The 27,804-nt window shown below is 42.6% G+C and overlaps 1 protein-coding gene across 1 annotated transcript in view; it reads left to right on the forward strand.

The window, feature by feature from the left end:
• LOC306849751 (chemokine-like protein TAFA-2) overlaps nucleotides 1-27,804 on the forward strand; it is a 106,983-nt gene that overhangs the window by 51,745 nt on the left and 27,434 nt on the right. Inside the window, exon 2 of the mRNA XM_079385030.1 lies at nucleotides 23,996-24,108. Coding sequence (XP_079241156.1) covers nucleotides 23,997-24,108 — 112 coding nt within the window. The 5' untranslated portion in view covers nucleotide 23,996. The remainder of the gene's footprint in view (nucleotides 1-23,995; nucleotides 24,109-27,804) is intronic.

The following is a 27,804-nucleotide window of genomic DNA, read 5'->3' on the forward strand; positions in this document are numbered from 1 at the left end:
GGTGAAACTCATGTCATGTAATAGTTTGTGACATCCTCTCTGTTCTTAAGTTGCCAGGTATATATTTCAAGTATTATACACATTAGTTAGGGGTGTAACAGATTACAGCACCCGTGAGCAGGAGGATAACACTGGCAATTGTTTTGATACTGGAAAGTCTTTTAAGCATTTTTAAAACAGTTCCAATACAAGGCATTTTTCAAAACAAATGAACACTTTCACATTTTTAAAACATGTAACTTATTTACTATTGTGCCAGTTTTGTAGTGTATATAGCTATTTTGACTTTTTATTTTGTACTTGCTGTGCTGCTTGAATACGGCGTCCGTCAAAAAATAGACTAGGCGCCTCTCTTTAGCGAAGCTGTGCGGAGAGCCGCTTCTGAAACGTGCCGCGGATCGACTGGAGCGGCGGGATGGTGTAAATCAGGGGTTATATGCTGCACTATAGGCTACAGCGCCATCTATTGGATTTTACTGATATTGCATATTGGAACAACTGCCTCACGGGCTGGATGAAAACGCTCGTAGTTTGCCCACCTCTGCAGATTCTTATCAATTTTTTTAAAAATCCCTCGCAGGCCGCCACAGGAGTGATAGCGGGCCGTAGTTTGGACACCCCTGCTATAGCCTAATAGACCTTTAAAAGGCCTTTTTTAAAAAAAAATTTAATTGAGTAAATATAGCCTAAGCTTATGCTTACAGCGCGTCAGTATGCGTTAATTATTGTGGGGCAAATTAATTGTAGGCTCTACTTTTAATTTAATAATAAAAGTAACTTAATAATAATAATAGGTCTAATTAAATAAGAATGTAACAGGCCTGCGTTAATTGGAAATGCCAAATCCTCTTAAGATTGCCACAAATATTTGTGACATGCGCACAATTGTCCGTTTCTGCAGACCAACTGCCCCCTAGTGGTTGGAAGCATTTCTGTTTTGTTGTCGCTTAATTTTGTTACGTTGTGAGCTTTTTTGCTTTCTGAATTTCACTGTTTTGTGAGCTTATGTTTGCTTTTTTTATTTCGTTGTTTCATGTTTCATCTCCTCTTGTCTCATTTCCTCTATCCTTCCTCTCTTCTCGTTTCATCTCCTCTCGTTGTCTCATTTCCTCTCATCTTTTTACCTCTTGTCTCATTTCCTCTCATCTCTTTACCTTCTCAACTCATTTCCTCTCATCTTTTTACCTCTTGTCTCATTTCCTCTCATCTTTTTACCTCTTGTCTCATTTCCTCTCATCTCTTTACCTTGTGTCTCATTTCCATCTCTTTATTTCTTACTTTCTCGCATCTTTTCTCCTCTCGTCCTTTCCTTTCCTTTCCTTTCCTTTCCTTTCCTTTCCTTTCCTTTCCTTTCCCTTCCTTTCCTTTCCTTTCCTTTCTTCTTATCTCATTTAATTTCCTCTCATCTCCTCTACTCTTGTCTCATTTGTTCTCATCTCATCTCTTTTCCTGTGTGCCGTGAGAGTTGGAATGCTCTCCCATTGGGATGCTCCTCTCTGTTCTCAATAATTCATAACTGCATGCAGAGTGTTTTTTTCCTCACCAGAAACAGACACTGAGCTGCTCTTGCATAAATGATTCAGCGCGGATGCACCTAGCCCCACACAGTCTCTCATTAACTTTTAAAACTACCCAGAGTCCCATGTTGTTGCTTTTTGGTTCTTGAAAAACCTCCATTTTAGGTTTTGTTCTTCAACCACAGCATTCAAGCTTAGTACCTTCGGCACGGTTTTCAAGGCCCATTTTAATGCTTCAGTGGAGTCATAAACCTTTAGTGCATATTCCATCTATAGTTTCTCAAAGTGGCCTAGAAAGTCTCTCTTAAATGCTCAGGGTAAATATGTACCTACACTGTGCACTGCATTTGTGTAATGGATATTTACCAGGTGTAAGCAGGGTCATAAACTAATACAAATTTCCCATTGGATAGCTGTAAAGCTAAAGTATGACGATCAGAGATGGCAAGGAAAAAAAGGAGCGAGAGAAAGATAGAGATGCAAGAGAGAAAGCGAGACGTTCCTAAGACATTTCTTCATTATACCGAGAATTCCTCTAGGAGGCATTTTGACTCAGGCCAAGACACAGACAGAGTTCAAAGTAGCACTTGGTCAATCCTATTTGAATCCATGGGACTCATTTCGAACAGAGTGTGGATTTAAAGTGGATTAGAGCCTGTTTGGGGCAGGCTGAGGGGTTTCTGAGTAAACCTGATATCGGTGGTCTCCACCTCTCCCCTCAGTCTCCACACGCTGATTGTTTTTCAAAGACTTCCACGCTGTGCTATTTGCATTTCAGATATATTTCTTAAATTCCCAATCGTGTCCCGGAACCAATCCTGCTCGAGCTGCTTTGGTTCAAAGTGTTGGAGGGACTTTTCTCTCCCTGTAAATCCTGAAAGATGAATATAAAGGCTGTAGATGCACCGTGCTGCTTCACTTTGATCTTGTTTTATACTTTTTTATCCTGCGCAGAGTCTTCATTTGTGTAAAACTCCTCACACTGGGTTTGAGAATATAAGAGCTTAGCTGTGCTGCATCAGTGAAGCTGCACCATCACGTATACACAAACAGTGGAGAGAGAGTTTGGAGATAGTTTGAAAACTGCAAACTACTGTGTGTGTGTGTGTGTGTGTGTGTGTGTGTGGCATCTCCTCCTGTGTTCTGTTGTATGAAATATAAGAGTTGCACATTGTGTGGTTACACCCTTCATGGCTGTGACATGACAGTTAAATAAGAATCCCATTGCTCATTGTGAGTGGGCAGAGCTGTGAATATGTCACATATCAATACAGCGTGGATGCGTTTTTGCCTTGTTATACACACACAATACTAAACCATGTGACTTTTCCTCTGTGTTACAGAGGACACCGGCATAAAAAAATATACATTTTATATTTTATAAGTATATATATTATATAGCAAAAAACGATAACACTGTACAATAAGGTGTCATTTGTTAACATTAATGTATTAACTAACATGAACAAACAATGATCAGTACATTTATTACACTATTTATTCATCTTTGTTAATGTTAGTTAATAAATAGAGTTCATTGTTAGTTAATGTTAATTCACAGTGCATTAACTAATGTTAACAAACACAACTTGTGATTTTAATAATGCATTAGTAAATGCTGAAATTAACATTAACTAAGATTAATAAATGCTGTAGAAGTATTGTTCATTCTTAGTTCATGTTAACTAATGTTGTTAACTAATGTTAACTAATGAACATTATTGTAAAGTGTTACCCAAAAAACTTTAAAAATGTTTTAAATTATGAAATGTATGTTAATTTGCAACAGTTATGCTAACAACAATAAAAATACATTTAAGAAATTAAAACAGCGTCATCTGCTGACACACACTATGCTGCGTTGTCACGGGAACATCCCAGCTTCAGATGATGAGGAAATTACGTCTCTCTCTTTGCCAAGTGAATTCCAAACGACTAAATAATGGAGTAGCATCTGCCTGCAAAACCGGAGGCTGCATTTTCAGGAACGCAGTCCTAGGACCGCATTTCTAGGACCGCATTTCTAGGACCCTAGGTTCCTCTTCAGGAACTCGAGCTGCGTCAGGAGACGCTTTGGGGGACGCCTACAGCGTAACCAGCTCTGAATACCAATGAATCTGTACAAAGGATGGGAGGGACGTCACAGGCGAGGTGACGTAATGACCAGCTGGTATAAAAGCACATGCGGTGAAACCGGCGTCAGCATTTTGTCATTCAGCAAGCGCTCTGTGTTTCTGTCAGTCTTATTTACTGTTGTCTGTCTTTAGCTATGGCTAAGAAGAGCCAGTTTAAGGCTTGGATTATGGGAGAAGCGCAATACGAGCTGTGTGTTCCTCCCTGCAGATGTTTTTTGTGTATGCAGGGGATACACACAGCTTGTGTGTGTTTGGCGTTCCCCGCGGTGCTGCCCGCTTCCGCTGAGGCGGCGCTTGTGGGGTTCGCGGCGGGATCTGATGGAGGGATCGGAGACGAGCGAGTCTCTATCTCCATCCTCACCTGTCAGATCCCATGACCGCTCCTCGAGTTCGGAAGCCCGCCTAGCAGTTACTTCCCCTCGAGCAGCGTCGTCGGCGTTTCTCGTGTCTTCCTCCGGAAGCGTCGAGCATGTGCACCCACTCTGTCACCACAATATGAGGAGCTTGTGGAGTGGCTTGTCGAACCGCAGAGAAGGTTTTCTGCGTTTCTGCGGTTTCAGACTCGCCTCCACATCCGAGCCTGTCTTTCTTTTCCCCGACCTCCACACTGAGTTGTCGAGGTCATGGGGAAAACATTCGGCCCGCCTCTTCGTCCCCTCTTTGATTGCTACGGTTATGTGATGGGGACGAGTGAGCGCGGTCACAGAGCGATGCCGCGTGTGGAACAGATGCTTGCGAGCTATCTGTCCCTTGACGCTGCGTCGTCTCTGAAGGCAAGGGGTATGCGGCAGCAGGTCGGGCTGGCTTATGTCTGCACGCCATGGTGGTGTTGCGGGCATGCCAGGCTGACCTGCTCAAGGAGTTGGATGAGGGCTGGGTTTTCTCCCTCGCCGCTCTCTAGCTCACGGGGCTGCTGGGCGAGAGCAGCCCCTGCCGTGTGCTGGCTCCTCGTATAGGCAAGCTCGCCCGCTGGAGTGGGTCGGGGCGGTAAGAAGGGTGCGCGGTCAAGGACCTCCCAGCCAAGCAGGCGAAGATGTCTTCGGTCAAGAAGCCCTGATGTGAGTGGGATCAGGGCTTATGAGGGTAGCCCCGCTGGGGTAGAGCATGATTCACCATGGCGTACGGTGCCTGTCTTCCCCCAGTGCCCTCAGGAGATCGTTCTGCCAACCCTGCCACCTATGGTGCTTCAGGGCGCAGCGGTCTCCAGCGAGCGTACATCTCAGTCTCAGCTGGGATGCTCTCCACTCCTTCGGGGATCTCTAGAGCAGTTAGTTCCGTCGTTCCCTGCCGTTGCGCCGCTTCAGGGAACCGAACTAGCCGCTCCGGTTACACCAGAGGCCAGTCTCGAGAGACTGGTTCCCTTAGTAGACTATTTTGCAGCATGGAAACTACTGCCAAATGTGTCTCGATGGGTCCTGCGCACTGTAGAGAGAGGCTACAGAATCCAGTTCGATTCTCGTCCGCCTCAATTCAACAGGGTGAATTCCACGTTCGTGGGCCCCGAGCAGGCTCTGGTAATGGAACAAGAGGTAGATACTCTCTTAAGGAAGGAAGCCATCAAGGATGGGTCCTCCTTACGAAGAGAGTCCGGGTTCTACAGCCAGTACTTCATAGTTCCAAGGAGGAAGGAGGATTGCGTCCCATTTTAGATCTGCATCATTTGAACCGCTCAATCTGCAGACTGAAGTTCAAGATGCTCAGGTAAGTATCTCAGATCAAGTCCTAGGACTGGTTTGACACGTAGATCTAAAGGACGCATACTTCCATGTCTCCATCCTTCCCACTCACAGGAAGTTCCTGAGGTTTGCTTTCAGGGGCAAAGCTTACCAATATCGGGTACTTCCCTTCGGCCTAGCACTCTCACCCCGCACTTTTACGAGTGTCTCGCTCGCTAAAAGTGTTGGGGTTAAGACCGAACCCCAAGGAAAGTGTGCTTTCTCCATTACAGAGAACCACTTATCTGGGGGTGGTGGGGATTCGACCACGGTGCAGGCATGTATGTCTCCTGCCCGGATCGAGTCAATCCTCACAACTTCAGAGTGAAAGAAGGCCAGTCACTCACTGTCAAGCAGTTTCAGATACTGCTGGGTCTGGTGGCAGCTGCGTCCAACGTGATACCTATTGGCCTGCTGTACATGAGACCCCTACAGTGGTGGCTCAAGACCAAGGGGTTCTCCCCGAGGGGAAACCTGCTTCGCATGATCAAGTTCACGCGGCGATGCCTACGTGCCTTAGACATGTGGAGACAACCTTGGCTCTTAAAAGCCCTCAGGAGATCGTTCTGCCAACCCTGCCACCTACGGTGCTTCAGGGCGCAGCGGTCTCCAGTGAGCACACGTTTCAGTTTCTTCCGCCCGGTAACGTAGCAGAGCTGAGACGCTCGCCGCCCCTTCGGGGGGCTCCAGAGCAACTGGTTCGAGCCGCTCTCACTACACCAGAGGCCAGTCTCGAGGGACCGGTTCCCTTAGTAGACTATTTTGCAGCGTGTACTGCCAAATGTGTCTAGATGGGTCCTGCACACTGTAGAGAGAGGCTACAGAATCCAGTTTGATTCTCGTCCGCCTCAATTCAATGGGGTGAATTTCACGTTAGTGGGCCCCGAGCAGGCTCTGGTAATGGAACAGGAGGTACATGCTCTCTTTAGGAAGGAGGCCATCGAGGTGGTTCCTCCTCACGAGAGAGAGTCCGGGTTCTACAGCCGGTACTTCATAGTTCCAAAGAAGGATGGAGGGTTGCGTCGCAATTTAGATCGCAGCATCTCTAAACCGCTCAGTCAGCAGACTGAAGTTCAAGATGCTCACGCTCAGGCAGGTCGCGTCTCAAATCAGGTCCGAGGACTGGTTTGTCGCGATCGTTCTAAAAGACGCATACTTCCACGTCTCCATCCTTCCCTCTCAGAGGAAGTTCCTGAGGTTTGCTTTCGGGGACGAAGCTTACCAGTTCGGGTACTTCCCTTCGGCCTAGCACTCTCACCCCGCACTTTCACGAACGGACGCCGTGTTAGCTCCGCGGCTATGGGGCGTCCGCATACTCAATTATATCGATGATTGGTTGATTCTCGCTCAGTCAGAGCGGAGGGCGGCTCAACATCGAGATGTTGTTCTCGTCCACATGAAAGTGCTGGGGTTAAGGCTAAACGCCAAGAAGAGTGTTCTTTCTCCAGTACAGAGAACCACTTATCTTGGTATGGTGGGGGATTCGACCACGATGCAGGCACACCCGTTTCGCATGATCAAGGTCAGGTGGCGGTGCCTACGTGCCTTGGACATGTGGAGACAACCTTGGTTCTTGTCCCAGGGCCTGGTGTTGGCAGCTCCTTGTCGCCGCGTAATGCTAGCGACGGACACATCCCTCACCGGTTGGGGAGTGGTCATGATTGGCCGCCCTGCCCACGGTCGGTGGAGAGGTCATCATCTTGCCTGGCACATCAACAGGCTCGAGATGCTGGCCGTGTTTCAGGCTCTGAAATACTTTCTCCCAGACCTGAGAGATCACCATGTGTTAGTTCGCACCGACAACACATCGGTGGTCTCTTACATCAACCACCAAGGACTGCGGGCGCCCCCTGTACAGGTTGGCACACCAAATCCTGGCGTGGGCCCAGGGCAAACTCCTCTCACTGAGAGCTGTTTACATCCCTGGGCATCTCAATATGGGAGCAGACACTCTGTCGAGGCAGGGGCTGTTATCCGGGGAATGGATGCTTCACACCGAGGTGTGAAGCAGATCTGGAGAGTGTTTGGCCAGGCTCAGGTGGACCTCTTTGCCACTCAAGAGTCAGCGCAATGTCCCCTCTGGTACTCTCTACGTCATCCAGCTCCGCTGGGGCTGGATGCCATGGTACAGACATGGCCGAGGCTTCATCTGTATGTCTTTCCCCCTGATCGCTCTGCTCCCCGGAATTCTGGCCGGGCCGAGTATGGTTCTCGGACCTGATTTCCCTCCTCGACGGCTCTCCATGGGAGATTCCAGTCAGGAGGGATCTCCTCTCACAGGCAGGAGGCAACCTTGTGCACCCCGCCTGGAGTTGTGGAAGCTGTGGGCGTGCCCCTGAGGGGGCACAGCTCATAGCTTCTGGTCACTCAACCGAGGTTGTTGAGACCATTCTCCAATCCAGAGCTCCCTCTACGAGGAGACTGTACGCCCTGAAGTGGGGAGTCTTCACTTCATGGTGCGGAGATCGCCAGCTCGACCCAGTTAACTGCCCGGTTGGTACAGTGCTGGAGTTCCTGCAGGCTCGACTCTCCGCAGGGTTAGCCCACTCCACCTTGAAGGTCTATGTGGCGGCAATCTCGGCTTACCACACCCCTCTTGGTGGACTGACAGTGGGCAGACAACCCTGAGTTACACGTTTCCTCCGTTGTGCACTGAGGCAGTCGGTTCGTGGATACCACTCAGCTATGAGTCTTCTGACCTCCCCTCGCCTTGGGAGTCAGAGCTCATTCCATGAGGAGTGTTGCGGCCTCCAAGGCCTTTCTCGCAGGTGTCCCTGTCCAGGACATCTGCAACGCTGCGGGATGGTCTACGCCCCTGACCTTGTCACGTTTTATGGCCTAGACATACGAGCCACTCCAGGTTTTTCCGTTCTCTTGCCCTAGCTGTGCTCCATATGGATACACACAGGGCAGGGATTAGGAAGTCTGGTGCCGTGGGTATCTCGTTCCCCAAAGCGTCTCCTGATGCAGCTCGAGTTCCTGAAGAGGAACGTCTTAGGTTACGTATGTAACCCCAGTTCCTCGAAGGAACGAGACGCTGCGTCACGAGCCCACACTTCCGGCATTGCTGCCAGCGCTTGCTTCATTCTAGAAGCTGACGCCGGTTTCACCGCACATGCTTTTATACCAGCTGGTCATTACGTCACCTCGCCCGTGACGTCCCTCCCATCCTTTGGACAGATTTCATTGGTATTCAGAGCCGGTTATGCTGCAGGCGTCCACCAAAGCGTCTCCTGACGCAGCGTCTCGTTCCTTCGAGGAACTGGGGTTACATACGTAACCTAAGACGTTTTTAGTGACAACGCCACCTACTGAATTAGAGGACCAGCGAAGATGGATGACAATCAGTATGAGTATCAAATGTGAATCAATTTTTATTTGTTTAACATTAAAATTAATTGTGATGCATTTCATTGGAAAGTTAACGTAGCCGAAGTGATCGTGATTTGCTAAATAGTCTTGAATGCATAGCCATAATATATTAGCCTCTAATGCTGTAAAATGAATTGTTAGCGCATTCATTTAATGAAACTGTTGCATGATAAGCCTGTGTTGACTTATTGACAGCACAATAAACTGTAGCACGTTCGTTGTGAAAGCTTGTTAATTACTCATTGTTTTTCCATTTTAATTAAGTTAAAATAATCTTAATGTTTTAACTGTCACATGCTCACAGTCAGCCTGTTTAACGTTACCCCACAATACATGTTATGAGTACGTCTCTTCATTTTGACATGGTTTTATTATGTTGGTTGAGACATATGACATTTTAATAGTCAGACATAACAGAGAGGCCATTATAATAATTGACTGTTAAAATATCACGTGTTAGATTGTGTAATTTACTGTGTACTGTACTCTATATGAAGTGCATAACAATATAATGTATTGTGCATGTTTCTGCCCTTTCGAACCCTACTGTATATTAATTGAATTTAAGTTAAGTCTGTAAAACCTAAAATGCTTTTACCCAAAATATTTTTACAATCAAGTTCTGGCAACCACAGCTGCCAGTATTTTACTGTAAATGTGATGAATTATTATTATTGTTTTTGATTGAGGTTTTGAAATTTAGTATTTATATGCTTGTAACGGGGTGAACGAGATGTGAGATGTGCAAATCCATTTGCAAGCTTTTATTAATAAACACAGTCAAATAACAGACAGGGTCAAAACACCAGTAAACGGGTATGGCACGGACAAGACACAAGAGTAATCCTAGGGCATGCGTGGGTCCTCGATCGGTGAACAATATCCAGAGGGCTTGAGAAGAAGGGCAGTCCGATAACCTGAGCAATAATCCAAACGAGGTAAACACAGAGCCCGAAACGGTGAGACAAGGGTAAATGCTAAACGCAGAACCAGACTCGGAGCTACACATAAACACAGAATGACCCGGTAAGGCAGCTAACACTTGGGGAGTGCTATACGCAGAACAATACACGCCATCTGTGAAAAGAAGTCCATGGTTTATAAAGGGTATGTGATTGTGAGATGGTTCTCAGGTGTGAGCGTGTGATTGAGACAGCTGTGTGTACTTGTGTGCAATGAATGCTGGGAAATGCAGTCCAGGGTAATATATGACAGTCTGTGTGGTGTGAGAGCCAATATGATGGAGAGGCGACCTCTTGTGGCAGTTGGACAAAAGACTACGAACCGGATTCGTGACAGAATCACCCCACAAGGAGCGGCTTCTAGATGCTCCAAACTCAGAACAATCCAGGAAGGCGGTGGAGTGGAGGCGGAACAGGGGGAGGGACAGGTCTGTGAGGAAGTGAACAAACCAAGAACTGAGGAAAAGCCGGCAGAGCAGGGCACCAAGGCGGAGCAGACGGGACTAGAGCCCATCAGGGCGGAACAGAAAACCTCCACTGCAGAGCAGGCAGGGCAGAAGACCACCAGACCAGAGCAGAAGACCACCACAGCGGAGCAGAAGACCACCAGACTTGAGCAGAAGACCACCACAGCAGAGCAGACGACCACCAGACCTGAGCAGACAAAGCAGAAGACCACCACGGCGGAGCAGAAGACCACCAGACTGGAGCAGAGGGAGCTGTAAACCAAGGCCAGGACTGGGACCTAGGAAACACTGAGACACAGGAAACAGACAGAGAATTTTGGGCCCCAAGAGCCAAGGCAGGGAACACAAAAAGTTCATCAATAGTTTCCCGGTATGATAGTTCACAATCAGGCTCATTGACAGAAACTGAACTTGATGACAGTTCACAAATAGTCTCGATGGCATTGACAGAGCCAACACGAAAGACATGGGATGATTGATAGTCTCTGGGCTCATGACAGGCGGGTTTAAGGGTTCAAAGATGGGTTTCTGGTTTGTGACAGACAGGGCAACAAACTCGGTATTGGCCTCCTTGAGAGTAGTTGGACAGACAGACAGTTCAATATTAGACTCATGGACTGGAACAGGACATACAGATAATTCAGAATTAAACACACTTGGGGGTGGTGATTCGGCAGACAGGTCAAGGGTGCATGGACTGAAACTGGACTGGTAGACATTTCAGTAATTGACATTAAACAGGTAGACAATTTACACTCAGACTCATAAATTGAAATTGGACAGACAGAGAGCTCAGAATCAAACTCATTGACGGAAAGTGCATAGACAGACTGTTCACTGGGGGTATCTTTGGCAATGACAGAGTTAACGGGGCATACAGAAAGTTAATTTAAAGTTTCCATGGACGTGACAGGCAAGACAGACAGCTCGAACTCAGACACATTAGATGAGACTAAACGGATGGACAGTTCAAAATCAGCCACCATGGCTGATTCAGCACAGGAAGAGAGTTCAGAGATGGCCTCCTCGGCCGGTTCAGAACATGGCAAAAGTTAATACGTGGCCTCTGTAGCCATGACCGGACGGGACCAGGATTCACAGATGGCCTCCTTAGCCATGACAGAACAGGACGATAGTTCAGGGACAGCCCTTTTGGCTGCGACAGGACAGGTAAAGACTTCACAGACGGCCTCCATTCCCGTGACAGGGCAAGACGAGGATTCACAGACGGCCTTCATAGCCGTGACAGGGCAGGACGAGAGTTCAGAGACAGCCCTTCTGGCTGCGACAGGACAGACAAAGAGTTGGTGAATGGATACCACCGACACCTCCGAAGCTTCTGCAGCGGTTGCTGCCACCTCTGGAGGTTCTACAGTGGTAACAGTCTCTTTGACCGCGACACGACAGGCTGAGAGTACATTGCTTGGCGCCACACATTTACATTTACATTTACATTTACATTTAGTCATTTGGCAGACGCTTTTATCCAAAGCGACTTACAATTGGGGAATACAAAATGCGATTCATCTTGAAGAGGCAGTCAGACAGAGGAAGTGCTCGTAACACCAAGTCTCAGTCATTGTTCAAATAAGTACAAGCTAGTAGGTGGAGAGAAAGATAGAGGGAAAGTTTTTTTTTTTTTTTTTTTGAGTTTAGGATGAAGTCAAGTACTGCCGAAAGAGATGAGTTTTCAGTTGTTGCTTGAAGGTTGCCAGAGATCCGGCGTTCCGGATAGGGGTGGGAAGATTATTCCACCAGCCAGGAATGGTGAACGAGAATGTTCTGGAGAGTGATTTTGAGCCTCTCTGTGATGGTACCACAAGGCGTCGCTCACTAGCAGATCTCAAACTTCTGGAGGGGATGTAGGTTCGTAATAGTGAGTGGAAGTAGGAGGGTGCCGAGCCTGTGGTAGATCTGTACGCAAGCATCAGTGACTTGAACTGGATGCGAGCTGCCACTGGTAGCCAGTGCAAGGAGATGAAGAGAGGTGTAACATGCGCTCTTTTGGGCTCGTTGAAGATCAGTCGTGCCGCTGCATTCTGAATCATTTGTAGAGGTTTGAGTGCGTTTGATGGCAGACCAGCCAGAAGAGCATTGCAGTAGTCCAGTCTAGAAACAACCAGGGCCTGGACAAGAAGTTGCGCAGCATGCTCTGTCAGAAAGGGCCTGATCTTTCTGATGTTGTGTAGTGCAAACCTGCAGGAACGAGCAGTCTTTGCAATGTGCTCTTTGAAGGTCAGCTGGTCATCAAAGATTACACCAAGATTTCTGACCGAAGTTGATGGGGTAATCATTGATGAGCCGAACTGAATCGTGAAGTCATGCCGTAGAGTCGGAGTGGCAGGGAAGACCAGAAGTTCCGTCTTTGCCAGGTTGAGCTGTAGGTGATGTTCTTTCATCCATGCCGAGATGTCCGCCAGGCAGCCTGAGATCCGTGCAGCTACCGTTGGGTCATCTGGTTGAAAAGAGAGATAGAGCTGCGTGTCATCGGCGTAGCAGTGGTAGGAGAAGCCATGTGCATGTATGATGGGACCCAGCGATGTAGTGTACGTGGAGAAGAGGAGGGGTCCAAGAACCGATCCCTGAGGAACTCCAGTGATCAGTTGATGTGGTTTGGATACCTCCCCTCCCCAGGTCACCCTGAAGGATCTACCGGTGAGATAGGATTCAAACCAGCGAAGTGGAATTCCAGTGATGCCCAGTGAAGAGAGGGTAGACAGGAGAATCTGATGATTGACAGTGTCAAAAGCAGCAGAGAGATCCAGCAGAATGAGGACTGACGATTTGGAATCAACCTTTGCAGTTCGCAGGGCTTCAGTGACTGAGAGTAGCGCAGTCTCTGTTGAATGGCCACTCCTGAAACCTGACTGTTTAGCATCCAGCTTGTTGTACTGTGAAAGAAACAGTGAGAGCTGGTTGAAGACAGCTCGTTCGAGTGTTTTCCCTATGAATGGAAGGAGAGAGACAGGTCTGTAGTTATCTAAAAGAGAAGCATTTAATGTAGGTTTTTTGATCAGTGGGGTTACCCGAGCCTGCTTGAATGCTGTGGGGAAGACGCCTGTGAGGAGAGATGTGTTGATAATGTGTGTGAGTGCCGGTAAGAGTGTGGGAGAGATTGTTTGGAGAAGATGTGAGGGGATCGGGTCGAGAGGACATGTTGTAGGATGGCTGGAGAGGAGAAGTTTGGATACTTCTGCCTCAGTGAGGGGACAGAAGGAGAAGATGGGAGCTAGAGCGGTGGATGTGGGTGATCGGAGGTCCTGCGGAGTTGAGAACTGGTTGCTGATTGTTCTAGTTTTGTCTGTGAAAAAAGAGGCAAAGTCATCAGCGGTTATCAACGTGGTGGGAGGTGGAGGGGGGGGACAGAGGAGAGAATTAAATGTTCTGAAGAGATTACGCATGTCTGGCGCACTGGTGATCTTGTTGTGGAAATGTGAGGATTTGGCAGTGTGGACTTCAGTAGAGAAAGATGAAAGCAAAGACTGATACCTACTCAGGTCCGACGGATCGTTTGATTTGTGCCATTTTCTCTCTGCCGCTCTGAGTTTGGTCCGATTCTCTCGAAGAACATCGGATAACCAGGGGTTAGAAGGAGCAGCCCGTGCTGGCCTAGAGGAGAGAGGACAGATGTCGTCTAGACAAGAGGTTAAGGTAGAGCATAAAGTGTCAGTGGCTGCATTTACATCCAGAGAAGAGAAATGGGTAGGCGAGGGAAGAGAGGAGGACACTACAGAGGAAAGAAGGGAGGGGGAAAGGGAGCGTAGGTTGCGTCTGAAAGTAACCGGTAAGGGAGATGGTGGCACCTGAGTTGCAAAATGTAACGTAAATGTAATGAAGAAATGGTCAGAGATATGAAGTGGTTGTACCAGAATGTTATCTGTAGAACAATTGCGTGTATAAATTAAGTCGAGTTGGTTACCAGATTTGTGCGTGCTAGTAGTGGTGAGGCGTTTGAGATCAAATGAAGCTAGGAGTGACTGGAAGTCTGTAGCATAAGGCCTGTCTAGGTGAATGTTGAAATCGCCGAAGACTAAGAGTGGAGTGCCATCCTCCATGAAAGACGACAGCAGTCCGTCCAGCTCGTCTAGGAAGGTTGGTGGTATTTGGCCCGGCGGACGATAGATTACCACAATCTGGAGTCTTATAGGAGCTGTCACAGTAACAGCATGCGATTCAAATGAGTTGAGATTGCCTAGGGGAGAGTGGGTAGAGTATTTCCAATTGTTAGAAATGAGCAAGCCAGTGCCCCCACCCCGGCCAACTTGCCTAGGGGTGTGAGAGAAAGAGAAATTGTGAGAGAGAGCAGCTGGGGTTGCCGTGTCTTCTGGACGAATCCAGGTCTCAGTCAAGCCCAGGATGCTGAGTGTGGAATGTAAAGAAAATGCAGAAATGAAGTCGGCTTTGTTGACAGCTGACTGGCAATTCCAAAGACCTACAGAGAAAGAAAGAGGTGCAGTGGAAGATGTAGAGATAGTGCGCAGGTTAGCAGGGTTATGTGACCTTCTGCATGTATTTTTAGAGCGAGGTAGAGAGAGAACCGGAATGGTTTGGAAACACATGATAGAGGATAGGAAAGCGTGAGGGAAGATATAAAGGATACTTAAGTGTGCGCTCGGTGTCGTTGCTCGGTCAAAGTCGCGCAGGAAAAAGTCGTCTGTCTTTACACTCGTTGGTCTTCACACGAGGAGGCTGAACGCTTCCGCTGACGCTTCCGCGTCAGCCCTCTGACATCAACTAAATACAGTCTAAGAAACTAGAGTGAAAACAGCTGTTGCCGTCTTCTGATCAGCCAATAAGGTTAAAGGACTGCTAAATAGCTCAAGACGAAACTAACACTTTGCACAAACACAAAGGCTCGTTCTCAGCTGAGGCGCAAATTATTCAAATTTCCAGTAAGTGCAATTAACAGAAAAAACAACGAAAAAGCACAGTAGAAATAGGTAGGAAACGAACTATTCCTTCCTAGTAGCAAGTAAATTATTTAAACAACAGAACTGCAACCAAGTTATTCAGCAGCCATATCACCCTGTAGCCCAAGACTGGTTGCCTACTGAAGCTAAGCAGGGTTGAGCCTGGTCAGTACCTGGATGGGAGACCTCCTGGGAAAACTAGGTTGCTGCTGGAAGAGGTGTTAGTGAGGCCAGCAGGGGGTGCTCACCCTGCGGTCTGGGTGGGTCCTAGCGCCCCAGTATAGTTATGGGGACACTATACTGTAAAAAGCACCGTCCTTCGGATGAGACGTTAAACCGAGGTCCTGACTCTCTGTGGTCATAAAAAATCCCAGGATGTCCTTCGAAAAAGAGTAGGGGTGTAACCCCGGCATCCTGGCCAAATTTGCCCATTGGCCTCTGACCATCATGGCCTCCTAAACATCCCCATATCTACTGATTGGCTTCATCACTGTCTCCTCTCCACCAATAAGCTGGTGTGTGGTGGGCGTTCTGGCGCACTATGGCTGCCGTCGCATCATCCAGGTGGATGCTGCACACTGGTGGTGGATGAGGAGATACCCCCCTTACTATGTAAAGCGCTTTGAGTGCCTTGAAAAGCGCTATATAAATGTAACAAATTATTATTATTCAAAACACTTACGCAGCTGTAGTCTGTCTCTTCTGGTGACAAATCGGCCACCACCATAAAAGGTGCTGAAGCGAGCACCGCTGCTTCGGAAGGTTCTGCAGCATGTGCCGCCACCTCTGGAGAAGCTGCAGCGGGTAGGTTCTGGGTTCTAGGGCAGTTCGGAAGTGGTGTACGCAGCCCAAACGCAACATAAAGCGATCCCCATCATGGGAAGCGCTTCGGGCAGGGGAATTAGTGCAGGAACAGGAGGGTTAAAGTGAGCTGGTTTGGGGATACCAGCTGCACGTTCAGACACCAGTGGTGCATCCCTCACACTGGATACTAGAATAGGATACTGAAGGACTGACCTTGAATATCTAGGTGTGGCAGACAGGACGTGACAAGACTCTGGAAGATCAGCGGAGACGTGAAGAGACTCTGGAAGGTCAGGGGAGACATGAAAAGACTCGTGGCGATCAGCTGAGACGTGACTAGACTCACGACGATCAATGGTGACTTGACTTGGCTCATGACTGGAAGCAATGGCATGACGGGGTGTTGTTGTGTCCGCCATTTTGCGGTCAGGTTCCGCTGTTGCCGCCATTTTGTGAGCGCACTCTGGTGCAGCCACCATTTCAGTCAAAGACGCGGTGTCGCGTTCTTCCTCCGCGACACCCACAGTGAATGGAGAGCCAACACACAACAAAGCATAGTCCATAAACTTACAGAGTGATGAACGCGGACCCTCGCGTCAAAGCTTAGACCGAAGGGGTTGATTTATGCCATCACAGAAAATCTCTATCAAAATAATGTCTGGTAAATCTGAATAGTGAGCAATAAAAATTCTCGAATATGGCTTTCCAATGATCGTGTGCCTTGCTTAATAGCAAATAATATATTTTTTTAGATTGTGAGATGGTTCTCAGGTGTGAGCATGTGATTGAGACAGCTTTGTGTACTTGTGTGCAATGAATGCTGGGAAATGCAGTCCAGGGTAATATATGACAGGTGTGAGAGCCAATATGATGGAGAGGTGACCTCTTGTGGCAGTTGGACAAAAGACCACGAACCGGATTCGTGACAATACTATTATAGGACTGATTTATATTTTGAGTGTTTATTTTAATGTTTTCAATTGTTATATGTAGTGATTTTTTTATATTTCATTTTTTTAAATAATGTATTAGTTTTAATTGAATTTTGATTTAATAATTTTTTTTGTAATTTTAGTGAATTTAGTGTTGCAAAAGCAATATTTCTCATTTTATTTTATTTTATTTTTATTTTATCAAATTCTGTATTTAATAGTTTTATTTTTTTAATTAGCAATAACACAAAGACCCATTTATACTGTAAGAAATCATAAATATACGTGCAATATTGATTTGTAATGTGTTCTGTAAATTGTAAAATAATATTTATTTATTTATTTATTTATTTAGTTTTACATGATTTTCTCTTTACTGATTTATATTTTGAGTGTTTACTTTTACCTTTTCAATTTTTATTTAAGTTTTAGTAATTTTATGTTTTTGTTATGAAGTCTTTTTTATATTTGCATTAGTTTTAATTTAATTTAAATTTAATTTAATTTAATTTTTTGTAATTTTAGTGAATTTAGTGTTGACAAAGCAATATTTCAATATTTGAATTTAATTTAATTTGACCAAATTCTGTATTTAATAGTTTTATTTTTCAATGACCCATTTATACTGTAATAAATCATAAATATGTGTGCAATATTAATTTGTAATAAGTGTTCTGTAAATTGCAACATTTTATTCATTTATTTATTTTTACACAATTTTCTCTTTATTTTTCGAAAGATTCTCTTGCATCCTTCGGGGGGTTGTGGACCCCAGTTTAACCCCCCCCACCCCCCACCCCCTGAAGAAATTAATTAATTAATTTAATTAATTTACAATTACTTGAATAATATGGCTGTTCTTTTCCTATAGCTAGACAATTAGCTTGTACCGGCCTGGAAATTCAGAGTGGTCCTTCTCAACCATCTATTTCTGCATTCTTGTTCATGCATTAATTTTTTTGTAATTTTTTAAACAAGTTGCCATGTTTGTTTTAAGGATAATGACTGACATTGTAGAGTCCTAATGAGTATTCCTTGAAGCATGACTTCATTAGGAAGCTTCTCTCTTTCTCTGGCTCTGCTCTCCTGTCTGGTGTCGATGTCCTGGCAGCAGTTTTCTCATTTTTAATTGGTTGTCATTTCTGGTGCCAGTGTGTGATTGAGATCAGTTGTGTGTGGGTGGGATTAAATGGCTGATGTAAACCATCATATGTATTGCTGGCCAGGTTTGACCACCTGTTCGGTCCACTGGCACAGAATGCGAGTCGACCTTTCTAGTTCAGATCTTCATCAGATACCCGTTACCTGACAGAATCTGCCACATGACAGAGAAGGGATGCCAACTCATGGTCATTATTTTCATCAGGGCTGTCTCTGCCAGCCACACTGGCCACAAACACCTATCAGACAAATAAAAATATCCCTGTGAAAAAAATAAAATAAAATCAAAAATACTCCACCCACTCTCTCATGATGTCTGTCTTTCTCATTCTAGTGAGTTGGTTCAGTCGGAGGCTGATATCCGCCAGTGTGTTGGACATGATTTGTGGCCATTTGAGTAAACTGATACACACTAACTGATCTTATCAACCCCCAACCGAGACATTGCGTTTTAGTGTAGGGGTAATACAGATTACAAACACATACACAGATAAAGACCCAGGAGTTTCATAAAAGCTTCTTCCTTTTAAGAGAAAACTCAACAGATTATTCTTGAGACATGTTCTTTTCTGAATCCCAATTCGGGGTTCAACATTATGGACTGGGCGACTGTGAGAGTTTTGGAGTCTGTTGATTTGTCCTGTGTGGATTAGTATCGCGTTTTCACTAAATTTGAAAAAATTGTGTTACACTGTATCTATGTAATTGATATTGTGTTATGCCTTGCAGATTTTATATTTGTAATGTATTAATGTCACATTCTGCTAATTTAAATGCCACCAAAGGACTATTATATAGATTGGAAAACATTACTAATATATAAATTGTTTAGGAAGTCATTTTCGCAGTTTCCCCATGTATGCTATTGTTTGGTAGTGTTGTCAGCAAAAGTGTGTTTAGGTGAATTTATAGCAGTCATGGAATTACTTTTTGGCTAATATTGCTAAAAATAGCTATTTAGCATAGAGGTTTTCAAACATGTTGATGTCTAGGATAGCCTACTGTTAATATAAATATATTAATATTATAAAGGCAAGATGGTTTTTTTTTCAAAATGAATTACAATAAATGCAAAATTGTTTATTGAAATAAATATATTTCTAAAATAATTTAATCAGTGTTTTAAGAGGTGAATGTCTTCTTAAAATGCATGTTAATAATTTTAATTAATACCTTAAATTGTTAACTTAATATTTTATTTTGTAAAACATTTTTTTTCTCTAATTTTTCCCGCAGACTTGATAGCACCGCCCTGTGGCCTTTTCAGTTTGAAAACCTCTGATGTAGCACTTTTATGGCTTTGTAGATGATGAAAATATTGTCAGGTCAGGTAAAAATCTGAACTACTAAATATTTAATCAGACAGGTAACTTCAAAACAAATTTTTATTTACCAGCATAACCTGACATGCCAGCATTGATTACTGCACATTAAGCCCTAGAGCTTCTCAACATGTGCATTGTTCATTGATTTTAAAGACTGCTGATAGATAAAAAAAAAATTCTTATGAGTGCTGATGCATTAATATCTTCCGACATTCTTATGCAGCCGTGTGTTCAGATATGCAGATTGTTCCTTTAGGGGGGAGAGAGGGAGAACAGTGGAACTACAAACACATTAATTTTATAGTGCACAAAGCAGCACAGCTACCAGCCTGCAGCATTTGTTACAGGACTGGAGAACCTGTCTGAATAGAGGCAGGAAGGGAAGATGAAAGGGGCTTTAGGTGATGGGTGAATATTCTTTGATGCCTTTTGGTCTGTCGGTCATAATGAGGTCTACAATGCAAACGTTGTATTGATATTTGAGTGTGTGTGTGTTTATTTTGTTTGTGTTGATTTGTAGCTAGTGTTTGAACTTGAAACGTTACATGAAATGATGTGAGCTCTCTGAAATGGTATGATTGTTTCAGTCTTGGCTAACCGAATAAGGATTGGAACCATAAGGACATGTTTTAAAATACTGAATGAGAAACAGAGAGACAGAGAAAGAGAGAGGTTTGATGTGGACATATACTGTACTTGGGGAGAAAATGAAACAGAAATGTCTGTGTGTGATGATGTCACCATCTGCAAAAATTCCAGTGGGACTAATTAAATGAATGGAACGGAGATGCCTGCCTCTCTCTCTCTCTCTCTCTCTCTCTCTCTCTCTCTCTCTCTCTCTAAATGTTTAAGATGCAGCTGCTGTACTGTGAAACACTAACTGGGTTAAAAAAGCCTGCAAGTATAGGCTTAATATGGTTTCACTGTGGAAACACTCCTGCCCCTCACACTTCAAATATGCCTATTAGCTATACCTTTCAATGGGTGCCATCTTACCTCTGAAATAGCCTACAACTCTCACAATATAAACTTATAACTCTAAAATACTGTATCTATGACTCCCAAAATATAACCTTTAACATTCAAATACTGCCCTTTTATCTCTGAGGTACTGTCCTGTACCTATGCAATACTGTCCTATATCTTTGAAATACTGCCGCAGTATATATGAAATACCTCTGAAATGCAGTACTGCTGCTCTGTTTCTGAAATTCTGTCTGAAATAATGGTTCATTTTCTAAGTATTGCTTGATACCTCTGAAATTCTGCTGCTCTTGTGCTCTATTTATGAAATATTGTTCTATAACTTTAAAATACTGCTGTTCTATCGCTTAAATACTGTCCTCTGATATTTTGTTGCTATATTTCAAAAATACTGTCATATACCTCTGAAATACTTCTGCTCTGTTTCTGAAATACTGTTCTGTACTTCTGAAATACTGATGTTATGTCTGAAAGTCCTGCTCTATTCTGCTCTATTTCTGTTGTTTACCTGTATAATTCTGCTGCTTTGTCTCTGAAATAGTCTTATACCTCAAAATTACTGTTGTTCTATCTCCGACCTACTGCTCCTTTCATGGAATTTTTTGTCTCTGAATGCTTTACGCAAATATCTAATCTTAAACCCTTTTACGCTCAAATGTTGCACTTCTAGGCCTATTTCTGAAATATTGCTAATCTGCCACAAACAAATTTATTTCTCTATTTTGTCTACCACACTACAAACCTAAGAAATACTGCCCCTTCTATTATTAATACAGCCTTACAAGTCTAAAATACTGCTAATTTACTCTGAATTACCAAAATACTGCTGATTTAGTGCATTTGTGGTTGCAAATGAACACTTTATTCATTCTTTTGGATGCAGGAAAAAGTGTATTAAGTGTTTTTGCTGAATCAATTGATCAGAAAGATTTTCCCAATGCACAATTCCAGCCATTCTCTCTCTTCTTTCTTTTTCACTTTTGCAGTCTCACTTCTAGTATGCTTTTTGGCTTGAAAAATAACAGTACAGTTGGTGCAGCTGCAGGCCTTTGTTAGCAGAGAACTGAAAAGTAAATAATTAAAAAAATGGAGAAAAAACATTCAAATAAAAAGGGCATATACCACTACAGTAAAAATATATATTAATTTACATCTGTTTACGGATAAATTAATTACTGTTTTAACATTGAAATGAATTGCATAAACTAAATAGCTAGCAATTAAAGTCTTGCTGGAGATTTGCTGGTGATTAAGCTTGACTGGTATTAGTGCAGAGACATGTTGATGGTGCTAGCCAGTGGGTGTTTGGCAGTGTTTACTGAGAGCTCCTAAAGAACTAATGAACACACAGCGGAAGTTTAGCCATAAAAGAAGAGCAGCCAGAGCAAACACAGATATACACACACTCAACCCAACACACACAATGCCTTTCTTCTATGGGATCAGCCTGTTGAAATTCCAAAAGGACAAAGTTAGAGAGTATATTGAAGCTCATTGGATATTATTTTGCTGATTACAGTCTAAATTGACTCCAAATTGCATCTGTGTATAAAGTAGTACTGATTACAGAATGAAATGTTAATATTGATGTGTTTTATATTTTTCTATGTTAAAATACTTCTATCCCAGCTTAATGACTAAGTAAACCAAAAAAAGGTTCAAGCTTTAATGACTGTCTGTTTGCCTAAACAATGAGGAGATGGGAGTGTTTGGGAAAACGGTTTGGAGAAGGTTTGGTGCCACTGGTGGTACAGAAATAACACACTGCAGATTTCTGTGTATGATGTGAGAATATAAATGACAGCGACAGTATCTTTTTGTGTGTTCATGGCCGTCCACCTGCAAACTGCAAAACTCCCTCCAGGCAGGGGTTTTCCTGCCCAACCATCAGCTTTAAACAGGAGAGATTTCTAGTGAGCTCTGCTGGTTGAAAGATAATTAGTACGCTAAATATGCATAATTTGACACATTCCCACAGCGACTCATAGACTTCCCTGAGCCAGGCAAACTATTTCCAAAATACCTCTTTATGTTGTTTATCTATCTTTCTTCCACACATGTCTAACATTTCTCTTTTTCCCCACACAAAATCTGTTTTTCAGTCTGCTGAGTAACTATTTGTGTCTGGAGCTTCATCAGAGTATGTGTGTGTTGTGCTCCATGAATGTAAAAAAAGAGGCAAATTCATTATTAAACTGATATTAATCAGAAGAGCAACTCACAGGCCTCCATTACCAAACTGCAGGGTGGAATAAATGGGGAGAGTTCACTAAGAATGAACTGTGCCAACTAATAATGTCATTTATTTGTGCATGCTGTTTGTGTTGTGTTAGCACCCAATTCACTAAAGGAATTATGCAAATCAGGTAACAGTGCGAACACACCCCAAAATTAGTGCTGAATGCAATTTGCACAGTGCAATTCCCCATTTTGCAGGCCGGTTGTGTATGCTAGATTGTGGAGGATGCAGAAACTACTGTACATTGCTCCACTGCAGTCCAGGCACCTTTGAAATGCAGATTCTCATCAATATTTTGTTTTTGGATATGTGCCCGGTTATAACGCTTTTCTTTATCATTTGATCACCATTGGATGGGTACTGCTGCCACGATCAATATAAAATGTACACAAACTTCTCTTTATGAGAGAATTCTGCTAACCGTCCGTTTTCCACAGAAGTCTAAATGATAAAAGTGTGCTCTTATTGGTTGGCTGATACTATTAAATGCTCTCACATCATGTCTTCTGAACTTCCTCTCAGAAGTGTTATATATAATTACAGACTAGTGCTTACGGTAATAGCATAAGCACACAATTGCACACATGCATATGGATAGTTTATTAGCACCGTTTACCTTTCAGATGTCAATGCATGTAAATGAATGATCTGCTTTCATTTTCTCTCCAAATGAAATGCTTAAATATGTCTGTCTGAGATAAAAGAAATAATAAGAAAAAAGCTGAGCAGTGCTTTTTATTATGCAGAGTCTAATGTAGTTGTACGATTTAATTTCATTAGACCTGAAACAAACATTCCTCAGAAGTGTCAATTATTTTTGGCCAGAGTGTGAATTGTGAGGGTTGGAAGGGAACTGACTTTGCTAATTTGCTAATTAGTTATAAAGAATATATTTCAAATAAATGCTGTTCTTTTTAACTTTCTATCCATTAAAGTATCCTGGAAAAATTTCCAGAAAAATATTAAGCAGCACTGTATCTGTTTTCAGCATTGATAATAGTGAGAAATGATTCCTGAGCACCAATTTAGCATGTCAGTTTTGCCGTCACAGGAATAAATTGTTATATAAATAGAAAACAGTTCTTTAAATTATAATAATATTTAACAGTATTATTATTATTTTTCTTTTTTTACTGAATTCTGATTAAATAAATGCACCAAACAAAATCCCCTCCCCAAGCAAGTAGACAACTACATTACCAAAATCAGTACTAAAATCAACCACTAGGGGCTCAGTATCTGCCAGAAAACCCCAACCCACCCCCAAAAGCTTACTCTATCTGTAAGTAATTGTATAATTCAGTGTTTTGGAGCACTCAGCATTGTATCAGAAAACATTCAGGAAGAGCATGATGACATTTAGATAGCGCTGGAGGAGAGAATGAGATCCCCTTTAGAAACATGTGGTCTAATAGCCTTTCTGATCAGTGTAATGCTCATGTGCTGATATGCTTTGTGTGTGTGTGTTTCAGAATGCAGGAGCGGGCGGTACAGAGGGTGTGCGCGTGGCTCTTGCTGGTGATTTTGACCCTTCTGTCTCTCTGGGGTCATCTGTCTGATGCCTCCTCTCACCGCAGTCACATCGGTAAGTCAAGGTCAAGGTTCATTCGGTCAAGCTTGTTGTTATAGCCTTATTTTCAATTCAACCTACAGTGTTGATTATTTTAATGAGCCGTCTCATTAAAAAACAGCTTATGTGAATTGCATGAAGTTAGATTTGGGGCGATATTACCATAAACATTTTCATTCTGTTTTTAAAGATCTGAAGTTTGGTTCTTGTGTCTATCTAGCACCATGTTTTTGTAGACAGCTCAGTGGTAGGTTGATGCTTAGATCAGCTTAAAATAGTCTAGAGAATGTTCTCTATTTATGAGGAGAAGAGCTGATGGACCGCAGGACACTGACGTCTCTGGGGTTAAGTAGAGGCCGCTGCAGAACATTCCAGTACAAAGTGATAAGAGTTTATTTGTCATAAGCACTTGTTTCTTTTATATATAAATTGAAGATGATATTCATTTTGATTTATGCAACTGGCTGACACTTTCTAAAGTGAGTTGCATTGCATTCGAGTGGTACGTTTATCAGTTTATGGATTCCCGAGATTCCCTTGACCTTCTGATTAGATAAGTAACACTAAAAGGTTGGTAAGACTTCTTAAGTTTTTGAAAGAAGTCTCTTATGCTCACCAGGGCTGCATGTATTTGATAAAAATATAGAAAAAAGCAATACTGTGAAATACAGTTTTGTATTTTAATATATTTTAAAGTGTAATTTATTCATGTGATGGCAATGCTGAATTTTCAACAGCAATTACAGATTGTTTTAAAGCAGCTTTGCTGTGATAAAGAAAAATAGTGATTCAATGATGCAAACAAAAATCAATTCTGCTGTAAAGCAGCTCTAAAAACAATAGTAAACAGTCATTATTCAGCTGAAATTAGTTCACTCTTGATTCAGTTTGGTTCAGTAACCATCAAGTCCATCAATTATGGAATGAGTTTAATTTATCTATAAAGCAGTTCTTATCCAATAGCGTCAGTGCAGTCAAGTCAATAATATTGCCAAATATAAAGTGCCCCCAACTAAGCAAGACAGAGGCGTCAGTGGCAAGGAACCCAAACCCCATTGGTGATAGAAATGGAGAAATATAAGCTTTGATGAACTGAGACATTCAAAAGAACAGCATTTATTTAAAAGATAAATCATTTGTAACAGTGTAAAACTCTTTACTGTCACTTTGGATCAATTAAAAATGTCCTTGGTGAATATTCTTTCTTCAAAACAAAAAGAGGGAGAGAATTTTTAAATTGTAGCGATTTCTCGTCTTTTGTAATTTGCTGTAATCTATTTAACTACCTTAAAGGGATAGTTCACCCAAAAATGAAAATGTTGTCATCATTTACTCTTTACCCTCATGTCGTTCTAAATCTGTGTGCATTTCTTTCTTATGTTGAACATAAAATAATATATTTTGAAGAATGCTGCTAATCAAACAGTTGATGGTCCCCATTGACTTCCATAGTATTTATTTTCCTTTATGGAAGTCAATGGGGACCAATAACTGTTTGCTTCAAAATATCATCTTTTGTGTTCAGCATTAGAAAGAAACTTATGTAGGTTTGGAACGACATGAGTGTGAGTAAATGATGACAAAATTTAAATTTTTGGGTGAAGTATGCATTTAAATCAGCAGTACATCAAATGCAAGTTTTGTTGTTTGTTTATTTTGATATGTTCACCATCTTGCAATATCTACCTGATTTTGTAGACAAGCCGGTGACGCAATGCAGTGTAAATTACTCTTTTTTTGAGTGTATTTGTCCACTAAAAGAAATCAAAATGCTAGTTTTTTAGAAGTGACAAAAATATTATGAGGAGGGTGATAAGCCTCATCATCATTTTCAGACTTATGTAGTAATTTTAAGCTAATTGTTGGATACTATTAATATGACTTGTTTTAAAATGAAACTCTGGTAAAGTGTTGAGCTTCACAGCCTGCTTCTTTTCTTTTGTGGTGAGCAGATTTCATTTCTTGACAACATGACTCACTCATTGTGTGAACTTCTCTCATCTGCTGCAGCAGAATGGTGGCTCAGACTATTTTTTGATGAGGGTGGACGGACCGTAAATTGAATTCTCAAAATGTCACATAGAGAATGATTTGTGAATTCATTGCCTTTTATTGTGATGTAAAAATACATCTAATTAATTATACAGCATACTTCTGGAATTAATTGATGTGGGTCACTGGTCACTGGAATGTCATTAGAAAATAAAATCTGCTTTTCTTTACCACACTCTTCACTACACAGTAGTTCTTCATTTTGATTGGATAAGTAGTCCAAAAGTTAAACGTGTGAGCCAATCAGAGGTGGGAAATAGTTCAGACAATCAGTTAATTACACACTACTGCTAACAGGTCTGAGCAAGGTGACTGAACACATACACACACTAAACCACTGGCAGGGAAAAACTAATAACTCTTCTTCTGTACGAGTAGCAAAAGCTTCAGGGACAATGAGCTAAATGAGAGTGAAGTATTTGTTTCACATACACGGGGAATATAGCCAGAAAGTTTGCTGCTACTGTAGGTCATTCTTTATGAGGCTCATCCTCTCAATAAAACTAATATCCCTGGAGAGAGAAAGACAGAGAGAGTAAAGGAGGGAGAAGGGCTGCAGAGATCCATTGAAGGGCATAAAGAAGAGAAAGAGACAGAAGTGTGGAAAGAGAGACAGAGACAGATGAGTGTGTCATGAGATGAAACACAGGAAGAGACATGGCTTTTGTGGATGACTGCAGTCCTGAGCTCTCCTGCCCTCTCTCTCTCTCTCTCTCTCTCTCTGTGTGTGTGTGTGTCTGTCTGTCCTGTGCCCTTCTGGCCTGTAAAACATGAGTCTCGCTTTGTTTGTCTGACATGTCCTAAACCTGTCCACCCTAAACAAGACACTGAGTGACATCAAAACTATGAAGAGAAATAGTTCAATTCAGTGGGGATGGTGAGTCGCAAGGACACAGACGAAAGAGTTTATAAATGAGCAAGAATCTTTATGGCCAAACAAAACTGTGGCGGATAGTCTGAAATCTTTGTTTTAGTGAATTGGTTCATTGGGATAATTTATCGAGATTAAACTGTTCAAAAATAATTAATTTGCTCATTTGAGTTGCTGTTTAGCATATTACACCTTTTTGTAATAGCAAATGTTGCTTTTCAAAACTGATATACGTTTTAGACTCATTGTATTTAATAGTTTAATGTGTAGCTCTGGTCTAAAAATGCTTGTTTTAGGGAATTGGTTCAATGGGAAGATACAACGAATTTGTTCAAAAAGAATCAATTCACATATTCAAGTCATATTCATGTAGATTATTGCATCTTTTTCAAGAAAAATACTTTTCTCATTTTATATATTAGTATATATATTAGTTTAATATGTAGCAATGGCAAGTCTGAAGTTTTAGTGATTTAGTTAATTAGGGTGATTCATGTAAATGAACTAATTGAAATACAAAATACATAGCTAAACACTGCTTTTACATGACTGTGTTTTCAACCATTTTTATATATTAGTTTGATTTGTAGCACTGATCTGAAAAAACTGTTTTAGTGAATTGGTTCATTGGAAGATTAACTGCAATGAACATGTTCAAACATAATCAATTCACAGAATCACTGTGTACCATCTGTATTGCAAAATACTTAAACTGCTTTTCATATGTTTTCCTCTCATTCTATATCTTAGAATAATATTTCAAGTATAATTCAAGTTTTATTTTAAGT

Source organism: Barbus barbus, assembly GCF_936440315.1.
Source record: "Barbus barbus genome assembly, chromosome: 29".
NCBI lineage: Eukaryota > Metazoa > Chordata > Actinopteri > Cypriniformes > Cyprinidae > Barbus > Barbus barbus.